This window comes from Anguilla anguilla, chromosome 6 (genome assembly GCF_013347855.1).
Source record: "Anguilla anguilla isolate fAngAng1 chromosome 6, fAngAng1.pri, whole genome shotgun sequence".
Taxonomy (NCBI): Eukaryota; Metazoa; Chordata; class Actinopteri; order Anguilliformes; family Anguillidae; genus Anguilla; species Anguilla anguilla.
This window is the reverse complement of record NC_049206.1, coordinates 50,038,722-50,051,060: the sequence shown is the minus strand read 5'-3', so window position 1 is coordinate 50,051,060 and position 12,339 is coordinate 50,038,722. Positions and strand designations below refer to the sequence as shown.

Sequence of the window (12,339 nt, the reverse complement as noted above, 5' to 3'; positions counted from 1 at the left end):
CCTTCAGTGAAAGACGAATGCCTTTAGTAGTTCATAATAGCTGACCACAGTAGAACCCACCACTGTTTTCGTCCGCAGCTCCATCTAGCTGAGGGATGGACAGGTTGGCAAAAAGAGAGTTATTGCTGCTCCAGTCCATCTCTTCATCTGAAGAGTCCTGCTGGTCCTCACTAGAGCTATCATTCATGTCCTTCATGGAGAGCCTGCAGAGGATATCGACAAGGTTGTTTAAAATCTGAAGAAACAATTCACACAAAGCACAAGCACTTATTAAACTGATTAAAATCTTTGCCTGTATTTCTTTGACTGTATGTATCAGGATATTATTCAATTGAATCTAACCACAGTCTATAAATGAATCCTGACCAGATCGTAAAGCCAGGGCTAATTGTGGGTGGTAGTCCCATGGAGAAAAACAATTTTGGCCATAGCACTGACAGGGAGGGTGTCAGTTGGCAAGGAATCCCAGCCTCACGGTGCCCTCTGGTCATCAGAGCATCTGTGGTTGCTTGCACCAATAGCGTAAGAATTGCAGTTATCTGGTGAAAGGGTGATGTAGACCATAGAGCAATCAGAAGCACTGGCTAAGCTGCACAGTTTTACAGCAAGCGCATCCTGTGTCTGTGGTGTACTGAATTAATGGAGGACTCTGCAGTAATGGAGCTGGCTATAAACTGTGATTAGGTATTGCAAATTGGGAGAAAGTTTACATGAGACAGACACTCTTGAAGGAGCCATAGAATACCTTTGTCGAGATGAGTGTCCGGGGATGTCACTGTCCCATCTCTGTGACATCATCAGACTAAGCTCGGTATCCTCTCTCTCAAGCTCAGGCCCCGCCTCCTCCTCGTCACTGTTGTAATGACAGTCTATGCTCCCTGACACTTGCAGCTGAGAAGACTTCCTGGGCAGGTCAGCCGGGTAGCCGTCATCCTCGAGCCCAACCAGCAGGTCAACCATAGCTCGGTCCTGGCTAGTATCTGTGACACACAAACCCCAGACTGACATTGTCATTAAATATTTAAACATCCATGGATTTAGTCATCTCTCTCAAAGTAGTGCCACATGCTCTTGATTCTCTTAAAACTGAAGACTATAATAAACCACAGAAGTACATAGGTAGATAACAGGTGCCTTGGTGTTACATATAAACCTCTAGAATGTTTGTGACGCACTATACCTAGAATGGGGGACTGGACGATTCTCTGGGTCAAAGGAAGGAAAGTCTGGCTTGTCTCCAACAGGCTCAGGATAGCTTCCTCATCAACAATTGCAACCTCAGAGTCCTTACCACTGTGCCTCTTGGTGTCTACATGGGGGTAAACAGGATGGAGAGAAAAGATTTTGGTTACCATCACACTCTACAAGGGGTACTGCATTAATCAGGTCCACACACCACTCCAATTCACCATGTTCACATAGTGATTTAACAGGCTGACTGGGTAGATTCTGAGAGTACAGATCATGAGGCATTGCACATTTAAAACCGATATTAAAAGCTCAACAAAGAGATATTAAAAACATGCAAGGCAGTGAAAAGGAATCATCTTGTGCTGTGAGAAAGACAGAACGTCAAAAATGACCGCCATCCCATCGCAGTGAGACAGATGAGACGTGCCCACCTGGCTGCGTGTCCTTGTGGACCTCCACCAGGTTGGCGGGAGTACAGTGCAAGGCCTCGGGAGTCAGGACGTCGGGATGGAGCGAGAGTTCGACAGGAAACATCTCCGACTCGTCTCCTTCGCCCACAGACCCCGACTGAGTCCTAGACACGCGCGGAGACAAAAACAATTAAGAGCGAAGCACTGCTGTCACAGCCTAATTGCGGAGGTTATCACCTGAATCGGGCGGAGGTGCGGGGGGGAGGTGCGGGGGGTTAGGGCCGGAATGGGATCGGCCCTGGGACCGCACTTTCACGCAGTCGCGCTTTATTAGCATCCCTTTCTCTCTTAATAAGGGGAAATGGTTACAGTGTGTGTTGGAGGGATGAATGGAAAGCTGGCAGGCAGCCAACAGACCCTGGGCCAGCTCCAGATGCCTCCTGGCTCCACGCTGCTCTCTCCGCGTCTCCCGCGCTCGCTCTCGCTGTGCTCTGTCGCTCCGCCGCTCAGCCTACCTGCCGACGCCAAACGGCTCCCCAAATACTCGACGGGCGCAGCTACGGGCCCCTGGGGGGAAATGCCCCCTAACCCTTTCACCACGCCTTCGCTCTTTGACTCGGATCGAGGAGAATCCACGCAAACCAGCCCCACTGTCGGCAACAGACATTTTAGAATAGAAAATCTGCTTCGGCAGTATCTGAATCAACAATCCCCCCCGCCCCTTCTGTTTCTCCAGTTTGAGGGGGCTGTACTTTCAGCGAGCGGCTCCAGAGAGGGTGGGCGGGAGGGGGCTGCGGGTGCCCATTTCTTTCCGTCTTAATTAGTCGTGCCGCTAATGACTTTGGTGGCTCGAGGCGGGGGGGAGCCCAGCAGGTGTCAGGAGATCCCGCCGCGATGAACACATTTTACTCCCCCACTCTTCGCCGGCACCACCGTCCCGGGGTACACCCACATAAAAAATAAAAAACTGCAGCGCTGCCGCCAGAGAGGAAAAGAGTAGCCGCAGGGTACAATGCCGCAACGTCGCATGGGATCGGGTCTGTCGTCCGCCAAGCTGCATGCATTCAGCTCAGCCTATGAGGGATCGGTTTAATTTTGCTCCGTGGGCTGGGCCCCTCCCCCCGCCCCCTTCTCTAGCGGCAGCCTTTGTGAGCAGAGCCCATCTGGGGTTCATGTAACCGACACGTCGAGCCAACTGTACTGTATTTACAGCAGGAAATTCTTTGTGCTCGGCTGAGGGGGGAGGGAGTTTTGAGGGGGGAAAAAAAAGTGGAGGAGGACGTGGAGATCTGAGATACCTCCGCCGCCGCCGCCGCCACCCCGCCGGTGACTCGACGGCCCGCGGACGAGACGCACCGGGAAGCGCCGCGCGGGACACGTCCCGCCGATCGGCTTAAAAGGCGTGAGAATGCGCAGCACGCGGAAATGCGTTTGATAGCCAAGCAAGGGCTGGGGAGGGCGGGGGTGGGGGAGGGTGGGAGATTCAGTCCCAGATGTTGCGTTTCTCTGAACACAGCCTACGCGATTGACAAACAGAGGAAAAAACATTTTTGCAGCACAGCCGACGTTCTCTCACATTTACCGTCGAAGGCCCTCTCTGACGGGACTGCCTGCTGGCCTAAATGATTCACGGACTTGAGAGAAAGCGCTGTTTCGTCACCGAAACCATCCACGTAGTCCGTTTCAAATCACTGCTGCCAAAAACACACCTATGCATCTTACATCCGGCAAACACACACAGCTGCAGGGCTAGCTAGCTAATGACCTAGCCAGTTAGCGTGGAAGTGTGAGAGGCTAAGTGCAAGTCTGGTTCCCTCAGAACTGCTGTCGTGATGCCACATCAGTGAAGTCGATGCTGTTCATCCATCTACTCGCATATTTGTCCAGATGTCCATTGATCAAGTTTCAGGAAAAATCAATAACGAATCAAAAAACACTAGGCATTACTTAAAGTGTTGAATACCTAAACCAGTCACATAACCAATCTGCCACCAATGCGGTTTTCTCCCCCAAAAATTCCTCGAGAAGGTAAGCGCTGTACTTACAAGGAGAATTCATTTTCTTTCAGAATTTCTTTGAACCTCTTCATGAAGACCTTCTCGCTTTCCACAGAGGCGACAAACCCACGATCTGGAATGAGAAGCAGCACAAATTTCATTACACTTTGACGACTGAGTACACATTAGCTGCTGCAGACAGCTACTCCATCAATGCAAATCCCTGACACAAAGCCCTATGTCGCTCGCGTTCTCATATAAACATGAATATGGACAAGCCGTACCATTCACTGATATTGAGTGAGACCTGACAGAATTGACAGCACTCTTAAGCACTTGCTTCCAAAGGGAAAAAATGGACAAAAGCTTTAACACTTCCTGCCACGTAATCTGCAACAACCTCAATAAGTATTCTGTGCCTGGGCTCGGGAAATATTATGTGGACATGCGAAAACAGCTAAATTTTTGTCCTTACAATACAACAAGATTTTACTCAGAGAACACATTTTTTCATTTAAGAAAAGAACTGTTAAAATCATACAATTTCACAATGTGTGCCAAAACCAAGCACGCCAAAAATATCTCAAATATGTTTCAAAAGCGGTGAGTTTACATTCCATAGATAGCTGTGACAATCGGTAACAGCACATCAACACGAAAGCCAGAACAGTACTGCTAAACCAAGTAAAGTGAACTAAAACTGATCTAATGTGTTAAAGTAATAGACATAAACAAAAAAAAAACATTTTTGATTCTTGAAATGGTAAGAATGTGCCTGCAGCTGGATCACACCCAGTCATTTCTGAGAGAATTACGACCAACATTTAAAAATTAAAAAAACCCAGCATTTTGATTTTATATTTAAAAAATACCTGAATTGCAACAGAATGTCAAGGTCCTGTAGAGAAGTATGATCAAGGTGAAACCCTACAGTCAAAAGACCAGAGCATGAAAGGACTGCATATGGGTTGCTGCCATGGTAACCAAAGAATAAATAATGACAGAAAATGAATTGGTTGGAAGTCAATTCTGAGTAAGAAAAAAAAATAAATAAAATAAAAAATGAAGGTACTCTGGCTTTGCGCAGCTACGAGCAGACTGCTGCAGTGCTGACAGGGCTGAACCGGGTGAACTCGTGCACAGTAACCGGCGATGAAGACCCGGGACGCGGGGAGGTTCCCGGACCCGTGCGGCTCACCCTGGGATTCCGGAGGCTCGATCTGCGATGATTCGCTCTTGTCCCGACGCCGCTGCTTCTCGTCCTCCCAGATGGCCTGCAAACCGGGGTTCCTCCCGATCTGACCTGTGGAGAGGGGACACACACACGCACGCACAGGCACACACACACACACACACGGTTACTCCTCACACACACTGCATACATAGTTTCCAATGCTATTTTCCAGAGACACTGTATTAACCCCTACATCATGGATACTGAAATCTGGCCCTCGCAATCCAAATTTGGCCCTGATTTTCTTTCTTCCCAGGTAATTAACTGAACAATTAGTGCTACTGTCTTCACACACCTGACTTCCAGGTAAAGTGAAGGTGGAAAACCAGTAGTCCTCAGCCCTCAAAGACCATGACTTGAGATTCAGAGCCCTAAATACTGCCATACATGCACCATAGTGCATCTCTATACAGCCCGAAACACCATATTAATTTGCGCACTGAGCACCTCCACAGATCCCCAATGCACTGCATTATCCAACACACTGCACAGATAGGTCATAACTTCCAAATCCCAACACACACTTTTCTACTTCTCACCTCAACAGCATCCAACACACTGATTTAGTGAATCTCTTCCTGATTAGTTTGGCCCCCTACAATAATGAGTCTCAGTTTTTCTGGGACTTGGAGGGGAAAAAAGCACATCTGGTAAATCCCTCCCCTTCCACTAATGTGCGAGATCTCGGCCAGCTGCCCTGGACCCATGCATAGCTAATAGAAAACACAACCCAACACGCAAGCTGTGCATCTCAGCCTCCCAATTTGTCAAATTCGTTTAAAACCGGCAGAATTGCCCTATATGACGAAGCTATAAAAAGTCACTGAAGACAGTGCTTCGTAAACAATGCCGAGCCTAGGCCACACACCCCTCCAGTTAAGTGTATGCGCATTAATGTCACGGCGGTACTCGATGTCCTGATTCGGTCCTCCCACCGCAACCGGTAACATACCGTACATTTTTTCAATTCCACCGGTTTACTCGCACGACACGCAACTGATAAAACCTGCCAAAGGGTAAACCGCGACCAAGTCTCAATTAAATCTCAGCAACAACATTACGAACGTATCCATTTGCTTATATTAATTAAGGACCGGCATATTAGATGGACCTCGCACATTCAGCACTTCCTGAAGTACCTCAAATGTAAATAACAAAAGTTGTTTTATTAATGACAGCAGTCCTCCTCAGTTTCCCACCCTTCCTCTCTCCCCCCCCTCCCGGAGCGGAGGGGGAGGTCTCGGGAGGGGGGGGGGAGCGGGAGGGCAGCGGGGGTGTCTGTTTTCGGCCGAGCAGGGCGGTCTGAAGCGGTTCTGGCGAGCGGGAGTGCGGGGGCGGCTGAAGGAGGGGGAACGCGCAGAGACGCTTTGATCTTTGAACGCGCAGAGCCCTTCCGCCTCCCGCTGCCTGCCCGAATCAGCTCGTCTTTCCGCCTCCGCCTTAGCGGCAAACTGACCCAAATCTCCCTTTTCCCCCGTCCTAAGACCGCGATCGCTATCTCCCCCGGCTTGTTGGCAGAGACGGGCCGTCCCGTCGGTGGCTCAGTATCTCCCGGTTTCGGAGATTTCGGCGCCCCCCCCCCCCCCGGGGGAGACGGGCTTACTCTCTATCTCCAGACGGTTGAGGATGTCTGCGGCCACGGCGTCCGCTTCCAGCTCACAGGTGCTCTGCCTCTCCACGTCCTCCAGGACCAATGAGCTGCGGGGGACACGCGCACACACAGACAGAAACACAGACATACCCGCACACACACGTACGCGCATGCACGCACACACAGACAGACAAACACACACATATACACACACACACACAAGCACACACACACACACAAGCACACGCACAGACAGAAACACAGACACACCCGCACGCGCATGCACGCACACACAGACAGACAAACACACACATATACACACACACACACACACATATGAAGAACGTTAGTCCATCACACACAAGAAAAGGGAGAAGTTTCATAGACTACTCTTTCCCTCCCACTCTCTCAGTTTAACACACACACACACACACGCTCACTCACGCACGCACACAATGACACTGATGGAACTCCAGTAAGGGAGGGTCGCACTCACCAGGGGATGGCGTCCTCCTCCCAGCGCACAAAAGTGCCCCCCAGCGAGGTGTTCCCCCCCAGCGAGGTGTCCACCAGCCTGGAAGTGCCCGGGCTCTTCCACACACCGCTGCCCCGTCTGGAGCCGGCCCCCTGTCCGTCCTGGTCTGAAGGCGGGGCCTCCTCTGCAGAGACAGACGGACGTCAGGGACGAGCCTGGGGGCGGTGCCCGCAGGCCCCCCCCCCCGCCCTGCCCTGCCCCGCCCCGCCCCCAGGGAGGGGCACGCCATACAAGAGCAGAGCTGCCGCTTCCACGCACAAAGGAAAGCGGTTAAGGGGACAGGTGGCATCAGAAGTGATGTCACAGAACGCTTCTGTCACTGAGGGCAGAACAAACAGCCTTCTGACAAGAGGCACAATAACAGGTCACCACGCAGGGACCAAGACACTCCAGCCTACATACACTTGATCTGGGACAGAAATACTGCTCAATGCTACCTTTGCAAGCTTTTTTTTGGTTTTCAAGAGAAGAGGGTAAAGGAACAGGTGGTTGTCAAGGGAACGTCACAGAGCGCTTCTCCCACCGAGAGGGGAACGAATGAACGGCCTTCTTACTACACGCACAAAAACCATTTTCTCCGCAGGTTAATCGTTACCGCACATTTTCAAGCAATTTTCGGTTTTCCTCTGGACCGCAAACGTACTGTGCCTCACATTCTGAAGCCAGAGTACCTGTGCAGTCAAACAACCTCAACACATCCGCAGCTAAAACAAAGCAAAAAAAAAAAGCATTAAAAAGAATCAGCATTCCAGTTTGACACGGCTACGTTTTGAACTTGAGAAACTAGGCCGCAGAACTCGTTCCCTGGGTTCATGGACATTTTTTCCCCTCATTCATTGAATCTCACACCGATTCAGATTCCTCCAGTTATTACCGAGCAGACACAAAGAGTTTAAAGCCTCCGCTGACATCCGGAACATCCACAGAGAAAGGAACGGAGAGGAGAATGGCGCTAGGCGTACCGAGCGCTCCATTATAGGCGGCTGCTCGCCCGGCTATTTGATTTCTTTGTAGGGCGGGGTGGAGAAACCCCAATCCCTTCTCTTTTCCCTCAGACAAAGTGAAGGTGAATTCACCGCTTAAAAAAAAAAAATCAAATCTGCCCTTTGTTCGGGGGGGAAAGCCGCGCATGAAAAGTTTTAAGAAGCCGCTAATCTCGAGACCAGATTTCCTGCCAATTCATTAACCCTTTTCATGCCCCCGCGGCACCCCGCCGGGCCGTCCGGAGGAACTCCCCCGGGGGAGGGGGAGGGGGGCAGATACCTGTCCCCCGTTTCGGCAGGGCCGAGGGCGATTTGGGGCCCCGGCGAAGATCAAACGTCCGACGCTCGGTTCTCGCTCCATTCATACGCTCTGGCCGTGAAGAAAAGAAAAGAAAAGGAACAGGCCCTGGCTACCAGAAACCAGAGTGAAGAGAAGAAAAAAAAACCCCGACCACCTTCCTGCTCCCGTCGAGAAAGGCTTAGAGTGGAAGATTACCTTCTCTTATTTGTTCTGCCGCCAATTACGCTACTCCGCGGAGCTCCTCTAATCTCTTCGGTGGCTCCGGAACAGCCAATCCCGCGTACACATTTGTGTTGTGAAAAGCAGGTGCCGGGGGGTGGCGTGGCCCGAACCGGCGGCATTGGCGGGCCGCCCTACCAGGAGAGCCCGCCTGCCCTCGCTCTCCTCGCTCGCCCGCTCACTCCCGCTCTCCGTTTGTGCGGCGCGCTGGAAGCCGTCCAGAGCGCTCTCCGGTTTCCAGCGAACACGTGGGATCTGAAAGAGCGATTATCCTCCCCTTGACCTGGCCTACCAACGGAGAGGGGGGGGGGGGGGGGGGAGGGAGGGAAGGAGGGAGCGGGGGAGGGAGGGGCCGCGTCAGACGGGGAAAGGAGCTGGGGCTCAGACGGACGTTCTGTCTCTACCCGCCTCCTCCCCCCCCGAGGGAGAGGGAAAGGGGGCGGGGGGAGGGGGGGCGAGTGAGCGAGCCGTCGCAGACTAGCGGCGGGATTGTCCTGCGGTGAACCCGCCGCTCGCTGCCAGGACCGCGCCGCACTACGGGCTCGCTAGCCGCCCGCGGCGTGGCATGGCGTCCCGGCTGACAGTACTAGGACACACACACAGACGGCCTGTCTGGGGACCGTGCCGCGCGACGAGAGGCTTGGCGGGAAGCGGGGGAGGGGGGGAGGGATGGGTGACAGATTGCTGCTGAAGCGCGTAGGGAATTTGGGCCGGCGTGGGGGGGGCCTGGATTCGCGAGTTCACAGAACCGCGACCGGCAAAACGGACATAAACCACCGGTCCCAGGCCCCGGGACCTTCAGGTTTCTCACACAGCAGCAGAAACACCTGCGCGACTCCAGAGAGGGAGAGCGCACATCGATGCGCTCAGTGGAGCGGGTCGCTCGGCAGGCGAAGCCCCGGACCGAAATCAAACTCGGGGAATCCTCCGCGACTCAGCGAAGCACGCTGCCGAGCCACAGCGTTACACGGGTGGGCGGGGCACAATTTCCAGGTTCACGGATTCGCCCCACGGTCTGGATGCGAACCAGTGCTGGGGGGGGGGGGGGGGGGGGGGGGGGGGGGGGAATCCCCCCGGGGCTAAATGGGGCGAAGTCGGGAGGGAGGGAGGGAGGGAGGGAGGGTCTCGGTCAGAAGGGTATTCCCCTCCGCGCGGCGGCGCAGGAGCCGTTCTTGCGCTCGGGCTGGCGTGCCTGCCCGCGGCTGGCGCGTGTGCCCGCGGCCGGCGCGTGTGCCAGCTGCATTCCAGCGCGCCGGCTGCCCGGACCAGCTGGCAGACCCGCGGAGCGAAGCGGAACCGCGGCAGCCCGCTAGCGCCTTCGAGTCTGCGCCGTCTCGAACCCGCCCCGAGGACCCCGCGGCCCGGGAACGAACCTACAGCTACAACACGCCTTTCTGAGGAACTGGGGGAAAAAATATCTGCGGAAAAAAAAATACTAAAGAAAACAAAAAGGGGTTACAAAGACCCACTGAGCTGAAGTGAATCCTTTACCATCTTAAATACCGACAACCCGAGGCAATTAAACATTCGGTCTGTGGAATACAGATACCTTAGAAATAAATAAACAACAGCATAACTTTCCACTCATCGAAACTCAAAATGACTTAATACTTTCTAGCGACCGAAAAGCTCTAAAATCTCTCGGAAAAAAAAAAGCTCTGAACAATTCCAGCTTTCCATTGCGCAGGAACGAAACCACCTTTCGAAAACGTTCAGTGACATTACCCTCAAAATGTTCTCCGCAGCATTCCTGGTGGTTTCTCTCATTTGACCAACTCAAATACACACATAACAGCCAGCGGCACACCTCCCCTTACTTCCCGGCTCACTGGCAGGGCGAGAGGCGGTAGCCGCCCTGCCTGCCCGACCGAGCGGACGGGCCGGTCGACCTTACCTTTCCGCCGGCTCTTGCGGAACTTGACCGCGCCCAGGTTGACCAGGTTCATGCCGTACAGGTTGTAGTCGATGAAGAGCTGCAGCAGGTAGGGGATGTGGGCCTCGTGGGGCTGGTAGCTCTTGTTCATGACCGCCCCGCCTTGCAACAGCTCGCACACCCTGGGACCAGAGAGACCCATCAGTTACGCGTGCGCGCTAAAAAGATGAAAGCAGGTTCTCCAACCCAAGGTCGATGTTACATTTAAGAGCTCGGTAATTCAGGCCTGAGAGGCAGAACCGGGGGTGCGCACTTTCACCGGTCGCCATTACTGGAATTCACTGCTGAATAGACATTGGCAAAAGACGCGGTTCCATTATTGAGTCGCATAACTGACGGAATGAATTGTTCACGGAACGAATGGAAAGATACGGTCAGAATCTCCTGTTATCTTTCTCTCACTGGCTTCCGGACAAAAAAGAAAAGAAAAAAAAACATGTTACCTTGAATCTGTACACAAGATTCATTACATTACGGGCATTCAGCAAACGCTCCTAGCCAGAGCGACTCTTATCCACGGCTTCCTCATTTTTTATATGGTAAACCCATTTATACAGCTAGATATTTTATCGAAGCAATTCAGACCGAGCATCTTGCTCAAGGGCACAATGGCAGTGGTCTCCATGGGAAATGAACCTGCAACCTTCAGGTCACAAGGCCCAGTTCCCAAACATCAAATGACTGCCCTATTACACCACACTTCCGGCTCTTGGGCCTCGCAATCACAATCAGCCCCTTGGCCTCATGGGGGAAAAAAATTACATACAGGAGAAACAATCACGGCCACGCACAGCTGCACAGCTACCGCAGAACATTTCCGCTGTTGAGCCATTTGCACAGCCATTAATGTGAATACAGGCTGAAAACGAACAGGAATGTAAGATGGCCGATTCTTTCTGTAGAAATCTCAGGCCCCAACCACAGCTCTTACACGTAAGTGTGCGCAAGGAGAACGGGATGCTCACCTTTTAACCACCTGAGGATTGTAGAGATAGATCTTCATGAACTGCTTCTCCTTCGCATGGTATCCGTAGAAGGGCCTGGGGGGGGGAAAAGACTATCTGTCACGTACGTGACCAGACTGTGTTGCGTCGACTCCATCGACGTTATAGGAGAAGTAGTCTGCTTTGCTCCAAAGCTCGGAGGCAGAACGCCTTATTCTCTTATTCTGCTTACAGCGGAGGGGCGGCAGGGACTTACAGCGCACGGCTTTTACATTCCGTGTGAAATGTTTGCACGTCTGAACTTCGTAAATAAATAAAACGCCGCACGAAGCCTGCTCTTCTCGCGATCCTTTTCGCATTTGCTCTACATAATGGCACCGTTTCATCTGCCTGCGAGCCAGTACAGGGAGGCCGCTGGAATGACCTCCTGCTTTGTTTGGCTTCGTGTCCAGTCATGTCCGGGGGAAGACGGGCAAACGTTTTTTTCCATATTAAACCAGCGGTAACCGATCGCCGCCCCGCGCCGTTTCGCTTCGCCCAAGGAAGAGAAAAACGAAAGCCCGGACGAGAGAGAGACGACTACGATTATTTTCCGCTAAAACGGTCACAGGTAAAACATCAGAGAGTCGAGTGCTGCCTTGCGCGAATCCTCTTTATGCGTTTTGCTCATGAGAGCCCCACTGGGGCACATACTGCATTAAGAGGCAACACAGAGAGCGCACTCAGCTGTGAGGCCATCAGACGCTGCAGCAGAATTCAAAGCTTATAACGTTCAGGGGTCACAGACAGGGGGTAAATATACAACGTAACTGTTGTAACTAGAATCTATTACTACTCCATTATCAGGGTCATACACGCTCAATAGTTTGTAGGCTGTTGTGCAAGGTCAAGGCAGCATGTGAATATTCTGGCGTGCAGTTACTAGTTATGGTTTTAATTTAAATCTACAATACAATTGCCAACATTAAAGACATTATTTTCAACTGGCCCCATGTTATTAA

General features: G+C 52.3%; 1 protein-coding gene across 1 annotated transcript in view; it reads right to left on the bottom strand.

Annotated features, from left to right (window-relative positions):
- The window catches only part of rev3l (REV3 like, DNA directed polymerase zeta catalytic subunit), a 59,970-nt gene that overhangs the window by 20,603 nt on the left and 27,028 nt on the right, over window positions 1-12,339 (bottom strand). The window contains exons 3-12 of the mRNA XM_035422120.1: window positions 11,360-11,434; window positions 10,356-10,516; window positions 6,920-7,082; window positions 6,436-6,530; window positions 4,797-4,901; window positions 3,647-3,731; window positions 1,623-1,765; window positions 1,181-1,309; window positions 746-980; window positions 61-203 (exon numbers count right to left, since the gene is read on the bottom strand). Of these exons, the coding sequence (XP_035278011.1) occupies window positions 61-203; window positions 746-980; window positions 1,181-1,309; window positions 1,623-1,765; window positions 3,647-3,731; window positions 4,797-4,901; window positions 6,436-6,530; window positions 6,920-7,082; window positions 10,356-10,516; window positions 11,360-11,434 (1,334 nt within the window). The remainder of the gene's footprint in view (window positions 1-60; window positions 204-745; window positions 981-1,180; window positions 1,310-1,622; window positions 1,766-3,646; window positions 3,732-4,796; window positions 4,902-6,435; window positions 6,531-6,919; window positions 7,083-10,355; window positions 10,517-11,359; window positions 11,435-12,339) is intronic.